Source organism: Macrotis lagotis, chromosome 1 (genome assembly GCF_037893015.1).
Source record: "Macrotis lagotis isolate mMagLag1 chromosome 1, bilby.v1.9.chrom.fasta, whole genome shotgun sequence".
Classification (NCBI taxonomy): Eukaryota; Metazoa; Chordata; class Mammalia; order Peramelemorphia; family Peramelidae; genus Macrotis; species Macrotis lagotis.
In genome coordinates, this window is record NC_133658.1 from 563,791,125 (window position 1) to 563,814,378 (window position 23,254).

Genomic DNA, 23,254 nt, shown 5'->3' on the forward strand with positions numbered 1-23,254 from the left:
TTCTTCTGCAATGAAGTGTGAAAGATCACAAAGGTATCTATCAGTTACATGGACGAACAACTGTGCTTGCTCTGGTCAAGGGAAAGTCCCTTGACTGCAAAGACTATGAGAGATTGTTTAGAATGTCATCTCTGGACATTGAGGGGACAAAGTACTGCTAACCACACATCATGCTTAAAGGGTTTCTACCAACTATTTCTAACAACACACCATGGTGGGGACGAGTTTCTAGTTACAAAAGGGATAGGAGAGGGAGGGCTTAAAGGATGGAAGGATGCTTCATGGGAATCAAGTCAATGGCTCAATCTTCTGTGCCTGCTTCTGCTAAAGAGGGGTGATGTACGGTATACAGGATGGTCAGGAGTGGAAGGGGGTGACAGTTTGATCTAGGGAAATAGGATATGGAACTGCAGTTAGAATTTTGATGTGAGACATCATTTTGTGATAATATCATGTGAGGAAGGACCTAAAGAGCCTTTGGATCATATTTCCTCTGAGTAGCTTGTGACTTAGTGATCCATCAGACAACAATACCTAAAGTCTGATTTAATGGTCCATCAGGTAACAATACCTAAAGACAAAACTTAGAATAAATTTATCATAGCCCCAAAGTCTTTTATCCCAAATAGCAAGCTCCATCAGTTACAGCTTAAGACTAGATACAGTCATGAGAAAACATGAGTTGCTATAAGAAATTTCACTTAAAATTCATCACTTGTTTTTATTTTCTTCTTGAGTTTAAATTTGTCTTAGTATAAAGACAAAAATCATTAGAAATAATTTCTGTATTAGAGAGAAACTTGCAGGTCCGCAACTAGTCAGATTTACTGTTTGGCAACTACATGACTGAAGTTATTTCCCAGGGCTAGTTGCCCACACTGAATCAACAGGAACCTCAGAGAATGGTCCCTGCCTGCCCACCCATCTATCCTGTAGTGGGTTATACTCTTTGACATTTAGGTTTCAACTTTATGAATTCAAACAATTTACTTTTTCAAAGTAACTAAAAATAATTATAGATATAACTTCTAACTTTATGCAAAGGTAGCAAAAGTCAAGACAGTTATTAAACAAAGACTGATAAATAGCATTGCTGATTTAAAAACATTTCTTCACTAATTTTTTCTTTTAGTTCTTTAAATAATAACAGTTACCAAATTAACAAATTTCAAATCTATTTGCTTTTACCTTTATTACTAGGAAGAAAGCCAAATTAGAGCTCCAAACTGAAGACTTTTGTTGATCTATGACTAGATATATCTAAAAGTCTCTTTTTAACTCAATTAGCAATCTTATGAATTTCAAGTCATCTTGTTTTCAATAATACAATCTAAATTTTCCAATGATCTGATTTATGAAAGAATTTGTCCTTATAATAACTTAAAAATTTTACTTTAAAACCTCACATATATATAGCTATGTAGTAAAGCCATATGTCGACTGTATATTGTTAATCTGAGACTGCATTGTTTATTTTTGAGAGATTTTTGGTGTCATAAGTCCCAGAATGGAGTGAGTCTTAAATTATACTGGAGTTGAACTATATTTGCTAACAATTTTTCTCTGGGAAAAAACCACTAGGAAGGATAAAATGTAGAAAATTTCCACAATAGGAGTTCAAACTAGAGCAGGGAATGGAAGGATAGACTACCCCCTTTAAAGGTGGCAATTTCCAGCTAAATCCTACCTGCTGGTGCCAAGTCACTTTGGTCAAGGATGAATGATTCTCCCATCCGCCATGACATTTTTGATTTATTGACTTGTTCAAGATTCATTTCTCCTGGTTTTCTAAATTGAATTGGGGCCAGGAGGTATAATACATATACATATAATATAATATAAAATATATACATTTCTTCCTCAAAACCTGTCCTGCAAATTTTGCCCAGTTCTTTAGGAGATAATTCCAGGGTTTTGAGGACTGGTGCAGTTCAGCAAAGAGTGTGTCAGAGCAAAGGTACAATCCAGATACTGGGAAATCAGAAGTTGTCCAACCAGTGGGGTAGAGATGGCAGGAGAGGTCTGATATTATTCTAGCATTTAGATTATTTCGGGAGGGTGAAGTTGATGGAGGAGAAGAATTTTAGAAACAGAGCAGAGAGGAAGCTGCCTTAGTTCAAAAAAACAGCTGGACATGGGATATTGTTCCCATTTGCTTTGCTTCTAACACAAATTGTTCAGGTCACAGAGGGAATTGGGGAATTTTTGGAATTCAAGGTCCCCATGAATTGCAAGAGGTGAGGATCTGCAGAGTGGCCCTAATGGGCCATACAGGGGGTGTTGTTGCCTGCTGAGTCCAGTTCCACTCTAACAGAGAGAAAAACAGGCACCCTCTAAAATTTGGTGTCCTTGGGAAAAACTCCAGCTGCCCTAGCTTCATTATGGCCCAGAGTTCAAAATACAAAGGTATGTAACAAGGTATCCCCAAATGAGATAATATTGTAATCAAATCTGAGAGAATCCTTAAGAAGAACATTTTCGGGGGAAAAAACTCCTCAGAATAGCAGATAAAAACCCTAGAAAGACTGAACAATATATTGTGAACCTCTAATATTAAATTCCATTTTATCGATATTCACTGAGAGGTACTGTCATTCACTCCTCTGCCCCATCCTGAGTTGAGGACCACTCCCTTGATGGAAAAAGTCAGAAAGTAGTTTTTTCAGATCCTGCCCTATGATAGTTACAGGGTATAAAAATCCCTCTCCAAAACTTCACTTTGTGGGGTTTAGTTTTCTAGGTGGGTCCCTTTGCATGCCTTAGTGTCCACAAGCTTAGGGAAATATTAATAAACAAGTATGTTAACTTAATTCTATTTTACTCTTTCTTGAGTCCAAACTCTGGAAGTTAGGACAACTCTGAAAGCTAGCACGTGTTTAACTTAATTAATATCTTTAAGGTCAAACTTTCAGAGGTTGCCAATACATACAATTAGAAATAGAAAGAAAAGGTAAGTAGGAAAGAAAAAAGAAAGTATTCTCCCAAACCCCAAGACCAGAGTTATCAAAATTTAATCATTGTACAAATTGGTTAACCAGAGCACAAGCAGAATGTGAAATGAATAAATTCACAACAAACACTAATCAATACTGCAAGTTTTAGGAGTACACTTTAGATAACCAAGGAAGATGCCAACTAATTATTACAAGTTCTCTAACACTCACTCAGGAGGCCATATACAAATAATATAATGAATCTAAAATCATTTTCTTTCTCTGTTTAGGAAGGTGGGAAAAAAAGAGAGAAGAAGAAGAATTCTGAACAGATTAGAAAACTTATTCCAATTCCATTCTTCCCCCTTCCCCCAAATCCTTGTTCAGTTAACTGACAGGACTGAAGAGTGATAAGGATGTGTATCTTCATGTGGAATCTTCAAAGTCGATTTTTACTTTCATTTTTATGGTTTGCATTCTTCATGTAATTTACATAATATTCCTCTTCCTTCTATCCAGGTAAATCAAAGAAAGAATGTATGATCATTACAAACAAGAAATCATATAATATCCAATATTGAACGACCCTCTTTCTAATCAGTTCTCCAGTGACCTCTCTCTATCAAGTCTTCCTTTCTCCAAATAGTTGTTACTTAGAGAAATGCAAGGTAGGTCAATCAAAAGTTATGTTGATGTGATTTTGTACAAAGAGAGCCTTATATCTCAGGCAAATGTATTTCTATCTGAGAGAAGTGTTCTACCAATTTTGCTGCCTGCTTATGGACATAATGGATCCAAAGCTTCAGTCTTAAATAGGGGACTCAGGCTCATTATCATCTGGCGAAACAATAGCTTTATGCAATGGAATCCCATAAGAAATAAGAAACTTGGGTTGTGCCTCATTCAGATTGCACAACCCTCTGCCTAATATTGAGGTCCTCACTTGGGAGAAACTATGAATGTACTTTGACAAGGTGACTTTATTCGTTCTTGTACCATGTGGGTGTGAGCAGCCTCTTTCTATTAATTACAAAGTTGGAATAAGTTGTATCTTTAAAACTGCCAAACTATGACACACTCTCTCTCTCTTTCTGACAGTGTCCAAGATGAGGTGAAAAATCCTCATCACATAACCACTATGAATTGAGCTGAGTGAGAAACATACACCTTTTCCTACCTTTTCCCCAACCTTTTAATCCATATAGCCCTGAAAAATATCTTTAGGGTTCAGTTCTAGGACATAGAGATCCCAGATCCAAGTCATCTCAACATTGAAAACAGAATTTCAGGTTGGATAATGCTATTAGCCTAGTCAGTCCTAAGAAACCAAAGATCCTAGGAATCAAACCCAATTGGAATTTGGTGAAACAATGCTTCATTGGAACCAAGTTATGCTATGAACCTAATCCCCCATCCCTCTCCAGAAATTGAGGTAGTATAGGGAGGGAATTATATCTCCCATGTATTGGAGGGGTGTTTGTATATTTGTTCTCATTATACTGTCGAAGTAAATATTCTATTGTAAACATCAGTCTGGCTTACATTAAGAGATTAAATAATACCATGCTTTTTTATATAGCACCTATTTATTATCCTTATTTAACAATTGAGGAAATTGATGCAAATGGGTTTAAACATTTGCCCAGTTGTCACATAGCTATTATGTGCTTAAGGCTGCATATAAACTCAGATCTTTCTGACTCTAGGTCCAGGTCTATTCATTGTTCCACTAACTGCCAAGAAAAATGAAACTGGGAAGCACGGAATCCCCTAAAATTGAAGGAACACAAGCTGCTAGAACCAATAACAGAAAGACTAGGTGCCCCTTAAGAGGGTATTAGAGAACCCTCTAGAGACCTTTAGGCAATGCCAGTCAGAAAATACCATTACACAAAAATTAAATCACAGTACAAATTTGCAGAACTAGCAGGCATACTGTCCAATTTTGACTACAATCATCCCTCTCTTCATCTTACCATTTTAACATCTGGAATAAATCTTGACCCAGAGTTCCTGTTATAAAAAAAAAAGAAAGACAATGAAAAGTAAATTAAAGAAGGGAGATACAAAATTCTTTCTCCACTAGTATTACAAATAATGATCATAATAGAGAGTAATACTTTACAGTCAGGAAGACAGTTAAATAAATGTAAGAATTTTTTATCATTCAAATATGGAATGAGCAACCTGAGGTTTCCTACTATTTTGACCAAAAATAATAGCATTAAAGTAATAGGGCTTTGCTAGTGGCAGATATGCCTAATAAATATAGAAATATAGATTATATAGACTATATGGATTTAGTAGCTTACTTTTTGTTCTGAATAAAATTTCTTCAGATGCTAAACCAGAGATGACCTTGGGAACATCTGAGCATTTTAGTCACTATCTATAGTTATTTTTAAGTATATGGCTATATAGTTATATGTAACAGAGAGTTTGAAGATCCCAGAGATTAAAAAGTGAAAAGATATAGTTTAACCTGGCAAAATGCTGCCCAATTTTTGTTAGGTGGGCATGGTGTCCATCACTGAAGAGCTGTCAGTCTACCTATTGTAGGTTAAGCCTGAATCTGGTCAACTGGAAGCTTTCAGGTGCAGTCCTGAGATCAACTAAATGATAAAAGTTAGCAAAAGGAGTTTTCCCTTACTAAAGAAGAGAATAGGGTGGGGGCAGCTAGGTGGCGCCCCTGGTCCTGGAGTCAGGAGGACCTGAGTTTAAATCCAGCCTCAGACACTTAATTGCCTAGTTGTGTGACCTTGGGCAAATCACTTAACCCCATTGCCTTAAATAAATAAAATTAAATATATTTTTTTTTAAAAAGGGAATGGATATTCAACATGGATACAGCATTAATTCACTTGAGCATAGCTTCCCTTAATCTATCTGCCATACTAACCTACTGATCAAAAGCCTGGGGTTGTTGCTCCTGACTTCCTTGTGTATTGGCTTTTGTTCTTAAACTACCAAGAAGCTATATTCATGGTTTCAGCATTAATCCCCTTTAAATTAAGAAAAAACTAATCTAGCTTGTACAGGGTGGGCCTTTTGGCTTTTATGTCAGGATACTAGACATTAAGATCTAGGAAAAATGAAACTAAGATGATTTGACTGATCCTGAAAAAAATGAGAAGTAGAGGCAAGGACAAAAAAGAGAGAGATAAGACAACCAAGACCTTCAGAAGACCATTACAACCAGCAAAGATACTGTACAAAATTATGGCCATGAGCCCAGGAAGGACTACACAGCAAGACTACCCTGGGCCAATGAACTGAGCAGAAATGCCAAGTCCAGTGAGAGTAAGCCAATGATCCTAGAACCACATACTCAGTGGAGATAATGACCATATCAGGGAGCAGGCTCAGTAAAAGCAAAATGATGATATTACTCAGGAGTCCTATAGCCCTATAGCATATTAGGGATATGAGTTGTTCCTCCATGAAGATTCCTCATGATAGCGAGACATAGTTTTCGGTCAATTTAGTCATTTTATTAATAAGTCCAGCAGGTTATTAATAAAAAGGATAGTAATTTGACCATCTTTCTCAAACCAAAGACCCCTAATGGCAGAGGGTTTATATGCCCTTAGAATAGGAAGTGTTCCTGAAGGGTAGCAAACAACTTAAATTGGTTTACATCAAGACAGATGTGGACTTTATTAAAATGAAAGTCTTGGGGTACATGTCTTAGGTCACACAAATCTTTGTCAAAGAGACATCAATTTCCATATTACCTATCTTGATAATGGCTCCAGAGAACATTTTCCCAGACATATCTAAGCAAACCCAATGGTGGGGTACCTCCTTTGGCCTAAAATCATGAGTATCTTCTACTATCTGACTAGATCTTAGACTGGGTAAATCTCTGAGAGAGATTTCCCATACTAGTTGGTTTCTGGATAAGGAAGTAGAAAAGGGGGGCGGGGATCTTGGTCCTAATACCAAAAATAGCTATTAAATAATAAGAGAGTGAAATTCATTTCTCCCACATGATCCTTATGCATGCTCATTCTCCCCACTGATGGTCTATATATTTTGGGGAAAGTGTATCTAAGACTTATGAAGAGAAGGCTGTATTGTAAATCTTCTTACTATGCTGTTTTATTAATTGCATTTGATTCAAAATATTGTGTCCTCTGATTAAAGAGAAAAAGTAAAAAAAAATCAGTAGAGGCTCACAAGCTGTCATTTTGAGCAAATTGAATATGCACAGAATATGTTGAAATTGGGGTAGCCATTCTAAGGGGGAGGGCCCAAACATGCTAAATTTCAAAAATAATGAGCTCCATATAACTGGAAATGTTCAAGAAAAGGCTAGATAATTATCTGTCAGGGATGCTATCGAGAAGATTGTGACTTGTGGAAGTTTGATCTAGGTGGCCTCTAAAAAATGTCTCTCCCAAGATGTGATTACTCTTTCCTTTCATTGTCATTGTATATTGTCTTTGCAGGAGAAATCTTTTTAAAATGTTCCCGGTTGGGGGGGGGGGGTGCAGCTAGGTGGCACAGTGGATAGAGCACCAGCCCTGGAGTCAGGGGGACCTGAGTTCATATTCAGCCTCAGACACTTAATAATTACCTAGCTGTGTGGCCTTGGGCAAGCCACTTAACCCTGTTTGCCTTGCAAAAACCTTAAAAAAAAAGAAAAAGAAAAAAAAAATACTCCCTCTGCAGAAAAAGTGATTATGCCACTGAAACAAGGCACTCATGTCTCTTCAAAATTTCAGTATCCATGAATAATGATGGTATACAAATAGCTACATTGCCTTTCTGTAAATAAAAACAATTAGATTTTAGTAGGCAGTTAAGCAATGCAGTGTAGGAAGTACTGGACCTAGAGTCAGGAGCCCAAATCTTGGGTCAGACTCTTGCTAGTTATGGGACCCTGGAGAAGTTGCTTAACCTCTGTCTGCCTCAGCTTTCTCATCCATAAAGTAATAACTAGCTTCTAGGAATGTTATAAGGATCAAATGAGATAGAATATAAAAGAAATTTGCAAACCTTAAAGTAAGGGGCAGCTAGGTGGTACAGTAGATAGAGCACTGATCCTGGAGTCAGGCAGACCTGAGTTCAGCCTCAGTCACTTAATAATTACCTAGCTGTCTGACCTTGAGCACATCACTTAACCCTTGCCCAAATTGCCTTGCAAAAAAACAAGCAAACCTTTAAGTACCATATAAACACTATTATCATTATTATTCAGTACTTTAAGTATTTGCAAAGCACTTTACATATATTATCTCATTTGATCTTCACAAAAATGCCTATAAGGAAGGTGCTGACTTAATGAATGGGAAAACTGAGATGGAGAGAGGTTATATAATTTGCCCAGGGTCCCACAGCTAATAAAAACTTGAATCAGAATTTGAACTCAGGTTTTACTAACTCCAAAATGAACTCTATCCACTAAACCATCTTCTACTTTAAATAATAGTAATTTGATACATTCAGAGAAATTGTACACTCTGAAAAGAAAAATTAGCATTTAAGAAGTTAGCTTTTCTTCAGAATTGAATTTTATTGCTTGTTTCCATCTCTGAAGGTATCATATTCTGCTCTATAAAAATGATATTTGATGCCTTCCTTGAAAATACTTATTTTATTTACTCTATTCTCTAGTACTTTTTGGTGAGATTTCCCATAACTATACTAGTACCAAGCTGGAAAAAAAATTTTCATGTCATTTTCCAATGGGATGGAAGTATGTTGTCAATGAGATTATGTTAAGAAAAGATCTTTCTAGTCCTTAAATCCCCGGGTCGGGGGACCCCGCTTCTGCATGGCCCGACACCTAGCTCCTGAATATTTCTTTCCACCCCCAGGTGGTGGCGGGGCCGGAGGGTCAGAGCCTACGTGGAATTGGCCGGGCTTCCAAGGCCCACCCGGAGGGACTGGAACCGGAGCGGGGCCCGACGGGTGGGGAATGGCCCCGTGCCATTTGTACGATATGTGGGGAGGGGGTGTCTACTGTGAGCCTCAGCCCAACGTGGGAGCGATGGGTCCACCTGCGCAGGAGATCGCTGCCGCCGACGGCGACGCCGGAGCCGGGGTTGAGAGCCCTTCCGAGGGCAGCCCCCCAGAGCCCCCCGCCGCTGCCCGAGTCTCCAAGACGGAGCCGGCGGAGAGTGGAGACGAGCAGCCACAGGAGACCCTTCCCCAGAGCCACTGGAGCAGTTTGCCAAGGAGCTAACGCGAAAGAGGATCACTCTGGGTTATACCCAGGCTGATGTGGGCATCCCCTTGGGGGCACTCTTTGGGAAGGTTTTTAGCCAGACCACCATCTGTCGCTTTGAGGCCCTACAGCTTAGCTTCAAGAACATGTGTCAGCTCCGACCTCTGCTACAGAAGTGGCTAGAAGCAGCTGATGACACTGACCACCTTCAGGAGATGTGCAAGGCTGAGACAGTCCTTCAACAAGCCAGAAAGAGGAAACGCACAAGCATTGAGAATGGAGTTCGGGGAAGCTTGGAGAACATGTTTCTCCAGTGTCCCAAACCCACACTTCAGCAGATTAGCAATATTGCTGAGCAGCTGGGCCTTGAAAAGGTGTTGTCCGGGTTTGGTTTTGTAACCGGTGCCAGAAGAGCAAGCCAAGCAACGGCGATTCACCCCGAGAGGATTTTGAGAGAACTGGCTCCTTCCCTGGGGGACCTATGGCTTTTCCCCTACCTCCAGGCCCTCCTTTCAGTCATCCCAGCTACGGGGCCCCTCATTTCACTACTCTTTATTCCCCAGTTCCTTTCACAGAGGGGGATGCATTTTCCCCTCTCCCTGTTACCCCTTTGGGCTCTAACATGCATTCAAGCTGAATGGCTAGTCCATGCTTGGACAGAGGTGAGAGAATAGAGATGAGGAACCCAAAAAATATTATGAGGTCTGGAAGTTGGTCAATTAAGTTCTCTAAATCCTGGGAGTATTTAGGAACAGGGAAGAATGAGATCAATATTTCAGAGATTCACAAACAGATTTTTGAGGGGGAATGGGTGGGGGGAAAGTTGGAAAATTTGTTTATTAGTTCCACATCTCTTTTATCTCCCAACTCTTAAATAAAACAATCTTAAGCAAGTCATATTGAATCAAAGCCCTTCAAGTATTTAAAGATCTCTATTGGGTCCTCCCCTCTGACCCCTCCAAATTAAACATTTGCTTCAACCATTCAATATAAAATAGTTAATATTTTATGTGGTATTTTAATGTTTGCAAAGAACTTTTCAATTTATCTTATTTGATCCTTACAACAATCTTGTAAGATGTTGCTGTCTAATATTGGAGAGGAAATTGAGATGAGAGAAGTTAAAATTGTTCACTTTGGGCCCTAAAAAATCCAAAGTAGATTTTAACTCTGGTCATCCTGACTCCTGAGTCTTAACATATATTGTTGTCTTGTCATATAGCATGAAATACTTTGTCCTCTTGGTCCTTATAGAATGGAATACCAGAAACTGAACATTACATACTTGATTTGGTGTGATTTGGAGAAAGCAATTAGGTGCCTGGAACCAGGAAGATCTGAGTTCAAATTTGACCCCAGATCATTATCAGTTGTATGACTGGGAAGTCACTTACCAACCCTGTTTACCTCAATTTCCTTGACTGTTAAATGAACTGGAGAAGGAAATAGCAAAAAAAAAAAAAAAAAGGAAATACCAATCTTTGCCAAGAAAATCCCAAATGGAGTCAGAATTGGACATGATTGAGCAGCAACAAGGACAAAGAACATCCAAGACTTTACCACCCCTCTTAAAATTCTATACTTATTGATGTAGCATAAGGTCTGAATTCAAGAAAACCCCAGTTTAAATCTCATCTCCGACTTTATAGCTGTGAGACTTTAGAAAAGTCAATTTAACTTTGCCTGTTTCTTCATCTATAAAATGGGGATAACAACAGTATCTAACCTCCCAGGGTTGCTATGAGTTTCAAATGAGATGATTTTTGTAAAATGCTTTGACATAGTGCCCGGTACTGTTAATGTTAGCTACTACTTGTAGCTTTTTTTTTCTGCTGCTTTCATATAATTAGTTTGTATTGAATTTGTGGGTTGATAAAATGCCTACATTTCCCTAAGAATTATCTATCCTTCATCACCAACAGTTATCAAGTTATATCACTATATATTTGCTGCACTTCTGCAGTAGGATTATTGGATCATGGATCTAACTTGGAAGTTACTTTTAGGCACTTTTTCCCTCAACCTACCCAAGAGATCTGATGCATTTTAATATGTCATTCCTTTTGTGCTCCCTTTTAACTCTAGGGTCAAATAAAAACTACTCTAGATTTGAAACTCCATTTTAGCCTTAAAACTCCCTACTATGATCCAGTCAGATTCACCATGTTCTCACAGAACATGCCATCTTGCATTTCTAAGCATTTCTATATACTTTTTACACACTTCTCCCCCTTATTTTCAAAGCTTAGTAGAAATTTTCTTAATACAAGAACTTTCCAGGATTCCTACTAAGTGCTTTAGGAAGGAACCAGTCATAAAAGTGTACTGACTCGTAGTCTAGATATTGTTAAATGCTTTACAAGCATTTTTGAATGTATGTGAAATGGAAGGCCAAGTAGAAAAAAGGCAAAATAAATTTTAACTCTGACCTAGGACAATGAAAAAAATCACCATACTGACTGAACATCAGTCCCAGTTGTGCTTATAAACCTCAACAAGGGGGAAAAGACAGATTGAACTGGAAGGAGATGCACTGTAGGTGCACACTGTAGGTGTGTAGCCAGTTAACTACACACAAAAAACCATCTATACAAGAAATAAGGACATCAGTGAGAGAAAATTAAGAATAAATCTCTTGAGCAAGCAATGTTCTTGACAATTAACTATTGGGATATAGGAACACTATTTTTTTCATTAAAAATAAAATTTGATACAATATAGGATAGTGCTTCATTAAAAGACCTTTTCCAGGAAGGTGTCTTCCCACTTTACTTCAGAATTGTCTGAAAGATTACAATCCCTAATCGTAAATAAAAAGCTATGGTCCCTAAAAAAAAGATCTTTCTGATCACTATTGTCCTTAAATTCTTTTGGGCAAGTTTCAAGACAAGTTCACATGACATTAAATTCTACATATTGTTAGGTTATATTATTGTAAAGGGCAGCAGGGCTTCACAATGAGAGAGCATGGGGCTTTGAGTTAGGAAAGTCTGAATTAAAATATGCCTGAGACATATATTGGCTATGGCCCAAGGCAAGCCATTTAACCCCTATTTGCTTCAGTTCCTTATCTGTAAAATGGGAATACACTAGAGAGCAAAATGGCAAACCAGTCTAGTAATTTTGCCAAGTCAGACAAAACTGAACAACTCAACACCAAAAATTAATGTAAAACTCCAAGGGTCCTTTTCCTTTTCTTAACTAAAAGAAAGGAGAGTCAATGGAATCTCAAAATGAGGAGAGAATTGAGAAACTCAGTTGTTTGCATTCCAATCAATTTATGATTCACTATGAAAAGGAACAAAATGGTCAATCTGGAAAAGCAGATTGGTGGTTTCCATCAGGTCTTGGGAAATCCTAACCTCCTCTAGATGACAATTAGCAACTATTCACCTTTCAAAGTAATAGATCATCTGGGGGCCCATAATCCATATTAAACAACCAACCTGAGGCAAACTTTCCAAATGAGAATGACTCCGATGGGCAAGAGAACACAGAGGCAGAAGTAGAGGTACAATGCTGTGGATTGCTTGGGATCTTAAAACATAAACACAAGAAAGAAGACATTCATAATTCTAATATAGAGGATATTGCTTATTTTTTAGATCATATTCATATAAGAGCTCTAAGAAGTATATGAAGAGATAATAGTATCTCCCTTCCAGGGTTGTTGGTGAGGGTCAAATGAGATGATATTTATAAAGTGTTCAGCATAGTTTCTGGCATGTGGTAAGTGCTATATAAATGATATTCATAATTTTTAAGTTCTTATGGTGCAATTATTCTTAAAGCACAATCATAAATATCTCCATGAAGGAAAAAATGTGAAAATAAGACATTTACTCAGTGCTGCACTAGGTTTTCTATATAGGTTTTAGGATAATCATGGAATGATTCTAATCTGTCTAATACTTTTCCTTTTTGTCTTCCCTCTAGGATAAACTGTTGAGTATCAAAGTGATAACTTTAATAGAGTAAAACTACTTACAGTGGGGTAGAAGTTCTATGGACAGACTCTTGTTCCCAGTCAAATGAAAAATGGAGCAAGTCACCTTAGTTTCATTGAGTCCATTCCAGTGACAAATACTTTTCACAGTCACCGTCCTGTTGCCATGAGTTTCATTCATACTGAAGCAATATCCCTCTGGGACCCAGGAGAGCTGGGCAGCTGGCTTCCCAGCAGAAGCTTCACACATAGTGGTCCCATTCCCACCTGTAGACAAGGTTATTTCAGGAGGCACTGCAGAAGATGAGATAGAATTTTTTTGTCTTAGCATAAAAGAGAGGTGATACAATTGAAATGGCTACTTGTCTTTTTTAAATTGAATCTATTTCAGAGTAACAGAAATTGTTCCTTACCTAACACATTGAGAAGATGAACAGATTGAAAATTCCCATCAGGGGTTACAATAGTGCAATTGTAATACCCATCATGTTCAATGTTCACTGGATCAATCTGAAGAGCAAGATTCTGATCAGGTCTAGATTCCCATGTTATCCTCTCATCAAAGCAGTTTTTTCCCCAGGTTTCATTCTTATCTGATCTGTAGGCCATGATACAGGGAATTCTGTCTCTGGGAAATATTTCCCAAAATGCCATTATAAGTTTCTTCATTGAGTAAGTATAGCAGGAGAAAACAGTCTTGCTATGTACCTGTATAGATGCTGAGGAGTCCAGTAGATATAAAAATAATAAGAGCATTTTAAAATACACTCATACCAATTTTATCCATAGTTTCCTCATTTTAAGGTGACTCTAATAATTAACACTCATGATTTTCAATATTCAATATTTCCCATTTATAACAAGAAATATTAACACTCTGAGATAGAGAAACTTAAGACTGAATACAAGAAGTAGCTATTCCACCTCAGTGCTTTGGCATGGTAAGAACCAACCTCAAAGTCAGGAAGGCTCCAGTTCAAGTTCTGCCCAGAACTCTGAGCAGCAATCTTAGATTATAAACTACTCACGCTACTATGAAGTCACTCACCTGGAACTTGCTTATACTAATGAAATCACAGGTCTCTGTTCCTCTCCCTCTTGTGGAAATAAATCTTGTATAAAGTATGTATCATTCTAAAATCTTTAGACCCAACTTCAGAAATTGGCCCAAGTATCTACTATCTCTAGAGTGAGGTGTTAACATTGGTTTCCAAGAAGTGTGGCATGTGGAATCTAAATTGGGGCCCTTGGTAGCAGAGACTAAGAGGGTGACTTTAGCCTTCCCTTTATCCTTAGTTAAAAAGAGAGTAAAATATCTTTACTTTTAAGAAGAGAATTTCCATTGGAAAATATGTTTAACTCGTGGCATCCTTCTTTTTAGACTCAAATGGAATGCTTAACTGGGAGGTTTGAGAATTTTTTTAATTCCATAACTGATCAGAATAAATTATTTCCTTTGTAATTCTATATATCTTATTTGATACATTTAAAAATATTTTTGAAGGGCTCCATAGGTCTCCCCTGACTGCCAAAAGGGTTAATGACAATTACTGAATTTTCTGATCTACCTGTGGCTTTTCCTTGCTATCTTCTCTCTGGGATTTGAAGATTAAAGCAATAATTATGAGAGAAGGACTAATTACAATGGGGTAGAGGTTCTATGGACAGACTCTTTAGACAAAAATGGTTAAAAACACCTGCTTTACAGCAAGAAGGTGTTGGCCCTACATGACCTGATCTTCTAAACAGACTAATGGCCTTAGTCCTCCCTTTAAGATACAAATGCAAGAACAAAGAACCATTACTGCCCTGAATTTCATCCTGTCTCATAAAGCAGTATGTGTGTGCCTCAGGAATGGAGCCTATCCAAGACAAAACATCATGCAAAGAAATGTTTTGATATTTCTATCTATTACACGTGCACCCAATACTGTGTCATTAGATCACCTGTCTCTCTTATTGAGTTTGGCCATTTTTTTTGTTCCAATGACCTTATGCTCCCATCCTTCAGTAATCTCTACTACATTACCAGTTATAGCAATCTTTAAGCCAGTGGAGTGCAGATAAGTCTGCTCTTCTGCCTGAGCTGAACGGGTAGGTCCATGGGCAGAAGATTCAACAGTGTTTCCTAGAGGTAAAGGGGAGAGAAGAAAAGTTTGACACCAGTGCACAAAGAAACAGTTGCTTCCACCAAAAGACAGAAAAAGATGGTTGTTTTAGGAAAGTCATCTACCATGAATATACTTCCACCTGTGGGAAATACAAGTTCAAGCTAAAAACATCAAAACCCATAAAGGAAAATTTAACTGAAGGAAGAAAAGTAGATAAGGAAATTAGTGATCAGACTTGGAAATCACAGCTTTTAGTGCTTGCCCCTTTACCTTTCATCACACAGTTCAATTTAGAAGCTAAAGATTCTAACCTAGTTTTATGAAAATAATATAGTTCTCAAAAACCTGTTAGTTCATTAAACTCATAGTGCAATGATAGGAACACTGGATTTTAAGTAGGAAAATGTTGGTCTGAAACCTAGTTTAGCTATGCAACTTTGAGTAATCATTTAATCTAACTATGTCTGTTTCCTTATCAAAAAAAAAATTGGAGGTTACACTAGATATTCTCTGGTCCCTTCCAGTTCTAAATCCTAGACTTCCCATGATCTTGGTTTCTTGCAAGAGCTAAAGACATTTAGCTTAAAGAAGAGAAAACTTAGAGGGACCCTAATATCTGTCTTCAGTATTTGAAAGGTTTTCATATGAAAGAAGAATTATGTTTCTAGTTGGTCCCAAAGAGAAGAAGAAGGGAAAATGAGGAAAAATTATAAAAATGCAACTATAGTCTGGTGAAATTAGATCCCTTCCCCTGAAGCAGGTATTCCTAACCTATAATTCAATTTATTTTTCACTAAACTCTAACTGAAATTTAACATTTCCTTCCATTCATAAATAATCTTCTGAGAATGGGTCCAAAGGCTCCACTAGACTGCCAAAGGGTAGCTTAAACACACACACACACACACACACACACACACACACACACACACACACACACCTTAATAATTCTTGCCCTAGTTGGAGGAAGAGGACACTAGCTGATTAAGCTAAAATTATTGACAAAAACTCCCTGACAAAAAGGAACTCTACCATCTACTGATGTTTATCCTTACATAGCTTATCCAAGGGTAGTGTGATCATAAATACTTGTCTCCTTTTCTGATTCAATCAGTATTTATTAAACATCTTCTAGGTACCAGGCAATCTTGCTAAAAGGCTCTAAAATTTTTTACTAAAAGGATCTATTTGTAGAAAAACATTTTAGTAGCTCTTTTTATGGTGGAAAAGAATTGGAAATTGAAGGGATGTTAGTGACAATTAGGTGACACAGTGGATAGAGTATCAGCCCTGGTGGCAAGAGGATCTGAGTTCAAATTCAACCTCAATCACCTACTAGCTGTGTGATTGGCTAAATCATTTAACCTGGGTTTTCCTCAACTTAAAAAGAAGAAAAGGAAGGAAAAGAAAGAGAAGGAGAGTAAAGAGGAGAAGGAGGAGGAGGAGAAATTGAGGGGATGCCCACTGAAGAATGACCAAACAAGTTGTAGTATATAATGGTGAATGAATACTATTGTTCTATGAGAAATTACAAACAAGATGATTCCAAAAAAATTTCGAAAGAACAAATTAAACTGATGCAAAGTGAAGTAATCAAATTCACAGTAACAGCAATATTATATGATGAACCATTGTGATTGACTTAGTTATTCCCAGCAATCCCAAGGACTCATGATGAAAAATGCTATACACCTCCAGAGAAAAAACTGATGCTGCTTAATAAAGGTCAAAAAATACTTTTTTTCCTCTCTTTTTTGTTTGAATTTTCTTACACAAAATGACTATTATGGAAATGTTTTACATGATTGCACATGTATACCTATATCAGATTGCTTATCATCTCAAGGAGGGGCAAAGAGAAGGAAAGAAGAAGAGAATTTGGGACTCAAAATTTTAAGAAACAAATATTTTAAATTGTTTTTACATGAAATTGGGGAAAAATAAGATATTATTTTAAAAACTATTATTGATATAATTAAAAAACCCAACTATACAGCACTTTAACAGTTTAGGTCCAGGTTGAATAGTTTATAGCATGGGTTGGCAATTTCCTGTGTCTGTATGAGGCCTCATTTCCTGTAATCAGACCAACATTGAGACCCAAAGGTAGATGAGAAGTTGAGGTTCCCTTGCATTCTTTTTATACAAGTATCTACTGGTAGCTTTTTATGCTATTAATAAACCTTTTTAGTTCAGAGTCAGTTAACGAGAATTTATGAAGTGTCTAATGGATGCTAGACATTTACCTACGCCAAGGATACAAAGAAAATCCTCCTCCTCAAAAGAAAAAGTCCTTGATTTCAAGTAACTCAGTATATTGAGGGAGAAAACATGCAAACAATAGTAATGTGCAAACTAATATACATCACATATTTATTTGCAAACTGGATTGATACAGGCCAGAAGGAAAAGCTACTTATGTGGGACTTTTCTCTGCCTGGTTCTTGGAGAGCCCAGGGAAAATGTCACCCACAAGCTGAATCCTGTGACTGGTTATCAGATAACTTGAGGGTCAAGTTGAAAAGAGAAGTCTTTATAAGCTGATAGCAGCTTCAGCTTCCTAGGGCGCAACTTCTATATAGATTATATAATTAATAGCAGCGTTCTGTAGTACTTGAATAAACCAATGAGATATATTCTGTCCATATAGGAAAGTTGGTTTGAAATATTACATGATGAATATTGGGTTCAACATTTGTGGGTTAAAGCCAGTTCAAGTAAGTCTCTGTGTTTTTGTCTCCGTGTGGGTGTCTCTGTATGGGTGTGTGTGTATGTGTTTTGGGAAGGTAAAGAATCATTGCAAATCTAACCTCAGCAGGATGGAGGTAGTTGAGTCATATTTTGTTATTCAGTCTATCACAGAATGGAAGCTACTTTGGCCAAACCACAGTCTGATAAAGATTTTTTTTTTCTACACACTACCTTCAGTAACCATTAAAACAAAACACAAAAAATAAACACCATTTAGAGGTAATAGGTTCTCTCACTGAAGTAAAAGTTGTATGATTATTTATTGAGTATGTTTTAGAACAGATGTCAAACTCATCCATTGCTTTGGTAGGGCAGAAACAACTTTAAAATGTAATTTAAAAATATTTAACGAAATAAATGAAAGTACAATAGAACATAGATTTTGTTAACTGTGGTATTTTACATTAGCTTGGTGCGGCAGGAATTTTTATGTAGTTTGTAGGGACCTCTTTTCTATTTGAGTTTGATACCACTGTTCTAGAGAGTAATCTTATTCAAGTGTGTGTTTTATTAGATGCCATTAGAGGTCCTCACCAATTGTGATTCTGTGTCTTCTAGGTTCAAAAGAGTTCCTGCTTCTTCTCATGGTAGAAATCAAAGTCTCCCTTGAAGAAAAATGTACAGGGAAAACTCTAGAGTTCTCTGTTCATGCTTCCCAGTGAGCCACTTACAGGCAGGACCACATGACCACATATAATCTATTTGAGTAATACAACACACACACACATATTACATATTAAAATATATTATAAATTTTTTTAGCTTTATGGATTCCATATTAAGAACCCCTAGGAATCTTGCTCTAAGACAAAGTGTACGCCTGCTGTGACATGTACCCCAGAGAGACATTTGTGATTCACCATGTCATGAAACACCAATTAGAGTCAAAGAAAGAAAGAGGGGTCAATTTCATATAATGTAGGCTCCTTGAAACAAGGATTGTTTCATTTTTGCACTTTGATTCTCAGTCTCTGGTAAATGACTTTGAATGAAAAAAAAATGGTATGTATAGGGAAAAAAAGGAGTGTTTTCCTATGAGGGTCGTCATTGATCAGATAGATGGAAACACCAGTCCATTCCCTGAAACAGCTGAGAAAACAAAGATAAAGGGATATAGCCAAGGCAGGCATGACAGAGGCAAGCAACTTCAATGGGTACTTCAAAAAGGTCCTGGGAGCTTGAAAATTCCCCTCCCCCTTCACTAGAGCTCCCTCCTAATGCTAGATTGATGACAGGAGCACACTATCAAATGTTGAGGATCTCACCTGAATAGGACCTAGCACTGGTCACATCATATAGCCTTCCCCATGACAACTTTGGTATTTTTTGAAGGTGTGTTTGCTGATCTTTCCAAATGCCATCTGGGTAGAGTCAAAGCTAGATATTGAGGAATCCAAGATTTTCCTTGCTGATAACACAAGCCAGAGTTTACAAGAGGCTCCCTAGAATACCCGGGACTTGTATGAGGTTCCAAGGTCCAAGTGGAAAAATAATTAAAGGAAAAATGATGAAATGGTGGTGATATAAATGTACCCTGACTACTCATTTTTCCCTAAAGCTACCTATAGTAGGTCAGATATCATTCAGGACAGACAAAAGATTAAGAGTATCCCCAAAAGATCAATCAAGCCATAGACCCATTTTATGGCAAAGGAAACTGACATAGAAAAAGAGTCATCTTATGCCCAAAGGGCAACAAAAATATGCATACCCTTTGACCCAGCAATACCACTACTGGGTCTATACCCTGAAGAGATGATGAAAAAGGGTAAAAACATCACTTGTACAAAAATATTCATAGCAGCCCTGTTTGTGGTGGCAAAGAATTGGAAATCAAGTAAATGTCCTTCAATTGGAGAATGGCTTAACAAACTGTGGTATATGTATGTCATGGAACTCTATTATTGTATTAGAAACCAGGAGGGATGAGAATTCAGGGCAGTCTGAAAAGATTTGCATGAACTGATGCTGAGCGAGATGAGCAGAATCAGAAAAACATTGTACACCCTAACAGCAACATGGGGGTGATGATCAACCCTGATGGACTTGCTCATCCCTTTACTGCAACAACTAGGGATAATTTTGGGCTATCTGCAATGAAGAATACCATTTGTATCTAGAGAAAGAATTATGGACTTTGAACAAAGACCAAAGACTATTACTGTCAAATTAGAAAAAAAGTATTATATTATTATGTAATTTTACTATTTCATACTTAATTTTTCTTCCTTAAGAACATGATTTCTTGGGGTGGCTAGGTGGTGCAGTGAATAGAGCACCAGCCCTGGAGTCAGGAGTACCTGGGTTCAAATCCGACCTCAGACACTTAATAATTACCTAGCTGTGTGGCCTTAGGCAAGCCACTTAACCCCATTGCCTTGCAAAAACCTAAAACAACTAAAATTTAAAAAATTAAAATAAAAAATATGATTTCTCTGTCATCACATTCAACTGAGATCAATGTATAACATGGAACCAATATAAACACTAACAGAATGCCTTCTGTGGGGGGTGGGAGAGGGAAGCAAAAATGAGGGGAATACTGTAAAACTCAAAATATATAAATCTGTTTTTAAAAAATGACTCATCCAATCTGTCAGTAGGGGACAGTTGGAAATCATATTTCCAACTTCCTCAATCTTTCCAGAACAATCCTATTGCTTATGCTAAAAACAAGTAAACAAAGAAAGAAAACAAAATTCACCACATACATACACAAACCAACCAACTCTATGTATGTGAAGAATCAGGTACAAAGACTAGTAAAAATTATTCTAAAGCATTTTTAAAATGCAATATAGTTTTGATAATTCAAAATAACTCAAAGACCATTTTGATAGTAAGAAATTAGAATTATTATATATTTTTGAAGAATTAAATTTATCTAACTTAATTAAATTTTAGAAATCTTATTTAGTCACTGCACAAATTAGTGAGTAATAACAAAGCATAGCTAGAATATTGATACCTAATAGATATTCCTGTTTAAGAAGCAAGAAAGAAATGATAGAAAAGTGCAATGTTTCTAGATTTTTTTTAGTGTTTATTGAAACTTCCAAAGTGCTTTAAAAGAATTAATTCATTTCATCAAAAATACTGGTTAATGTCTGGAATTTAATTTTATATAGTCTAGATCTGTTAAATAGAAAAGGAAGGTCACTAGTAAAGGTATTATTCACTTTAATCTGCTAATCAACCTTTATATTTTTTCCCTATAAGAATACAAATGCATTTCTTCCCCAAATTACCGACAACTCTTCATTAATACTTTTCTGTTCCTTTAATTATATTTAGGCTTCGATTACAGGGGCCATATGAAGTGGATAATTGAAAATATTAATATATAAGCCAAAAAAGTTCTTGATCCAGAAGCATATAAAAAATGGAAATGTGTATGATTATTCTAATTCTTCACTTCCCTTTGAATGTGCATAGTTGTCTTTTAAGACCTAGTTAGGGAGTTTCAAGTAATAAAAGTATCTCCTTACTTGTAATATTGATTGAAAATGATGAGGTTAGAAAATTGCTATGATGATTTAAGGACTGGTTTGAAAAGCATGATGAGGGAAAAGTTAACATTGCTTTTACTCATCTTTATGAAATAAAGAAGTCACATTAATAACATCTGCTACTGATACTAAACTGTGAAATACTAAGAACAAAGCAAAAAAGAAAGACAAAATAGATTTATGAGCCTGAAATAGACAACACTGAATAATGCAAACCAAAAAACCCATGGAAGAACATTCTGACTTACTGCTCTCTTATCTTCCATGGTAATGGCTTATATTTTTTTAAGTCAGACTTACCGAAAAGTAGAAGTGTTATGATGATCCACAGCCCCAATGCAGAAGTTATCCTCCCAAGAGATCCCATTTCCATCGCTTTTTTCTCTCTCCCTTTTTCTCTCTACTGTCTTTTTTAGCCTACTAGAGATCAAACTGTGCCAAATTAGATGGAGTCTATCCTGTTCGACCCTATTTTCTCTAGTTTGACCATCATTACTAATGAATTCTTTTGTTCCTCTTCTCTTCTCTCTATTGTGTTTTTTGCTTATAGGTAAGCCTTAAATGAAACATATCCTGTGTGTAATTTGCCTGGGTTGATGCTTGACAAAGGATATTTCCTGGTTAGTACTTTCTATTCATTCACTTATTTTCCATTTCAGACTTGAAAATATAAAATATTTAACTCAGAACAATATCAAAACAAGGTTATGTACCTATCCCAGCATGGGCTTTTGAGTTATTTTAGTCACAAAAATGTTTCAGAATTTTCAAAAGTTTTTTTTTATATTGTAAGCAAGTGAACTGCTCTGTTCATGTGGTTGAGTTTTTTTTTATGTTAACAGTTTTCTTTCTTTTATTTTTAAGGTTATCACTGAAGTGTTCATTTCAATAAACTTAATATTCTGTATCAAGGTTCCATGTGAAGGACTGATTAGTTTCTTTCCTCAAAGAGATTACATTCTGCTAAACTTAATAATTCTCAAGATCAATAATTAAGACAATCTTGGTATTGCAAGTGGTATAGCAATTAATACAATAGTGTATATCTAGCCAGAAACAATGACAAGGTTTAAAGTATAAAGAGCATCTATATAACCAGAAGAGCTAATATGTCTTCTCCTGCTAGCCAGCAAAACCTGAGAGAGAACCAGAAAAAGATTCCAATCAGGAGGTGACTGAACTATGTAGTTTTTTGGGGGTTTCATTCATGATTCATAAAAGCTTGAGAATATTTGTAACAAATAGATAAATGATCTATTAATATAAGATCAACAGGTTTGTTTAATAAGAAAGAGACTCCCTCATGAGCAGCAGTGAGAATATTCAATAATAAAAAGGTTTGCATATTTCTGCTGAAGCATTAACTCCTATTTGGAGAAAGGAGAAAGCACTGGAAGTGTTAGAGATAGCCTGAGCTGTTTCTTAAGATAGTTTCTCATTTTCTGCAGCAATATTTCTGATTTATATGATTACTTGGGGCATTCCAATGCTTGGATATAAAGTGAAAAGAACTCCTTCACTTAAAATAGAATCCATTATAAGATTTGAAGCCACTGACCTTTCGTGATGGTGTCACCAGGCTCCCAAAGTTTTAGCAGTTGCATTTCTTATTAGATCTATTGAGTAGTTGCTGAATTGAACTGGGTCTGGTGGGGTTATGTAAACAATTTCACATGTCCTATAGCATCCTAGGGAAAGAAAATAACAAACTGATCCAGTTCAAATATAAAAATGACCTGCAGTCTCTATTCTCCATGGTAACTCTCTGCTGTCTTTAGGAACCATAGCAAGGATAAAAAGAGAAAAGGTTGTAACACTATTTGTGCTAGTAG

General features: G+C 36.7%; 1 protein-coding gene and 1 pseudogene across 2 annotated transcripts; one reads left to right on the forward strand and one right to left on the reverse strand.

Moving 5' to 3' along the window:
* Positions 1 to 3,090: 3,090 nt before the first annotated feature.
* On the reverse strand, positions 3,091 to 22,085 carry LOC141507121 (cell surface glycoprotein CD200 receptor 2-like). Of its 2 annotated transcripts, none has more exons than XM_074214512.1 (7): positions 21,723 to 22,084; positions 15,081 to 15,179; positions 13,465 to 13,770; positions 13,094 to 13,345; positions 12,552 to 12,642; positions 4,910 to 4,946; positions 3,091 to 3,444 (listed from the first exon to the last, which is right to left on the reverse strand). In XM_074214512.1, exons 1-7 carry the CDS (start codon positions 21,793 to 21,795, stop codon positions 3,373 to 3,375), a joined length of 930 nt encoding a protein of 309 aa, XP_074070613.1. In that variant the 5' UTR covers positions 21,796 to 22,084; the 3' UTR covers positions 3,091 to 3,372. The 2 variants fall into 2 exon arrangements, with proteins under 2 accessions (XP_074070613.1, XP_074070614.1); XM_074214513.1 differs by having other exon boundaries at positions 3,358 to 3,444; positions 13,158 to 13,345; positions 21,723 to 22,085.
* Positions 8,713 to 9,742, forward strand: LOC141521427 (POU domain, class 5, transcription factor 1 pseudogene; annotated as a pseudogene).
* Positions 22,086 to 23,254: the final 1,169 nt, after the last annotated feature.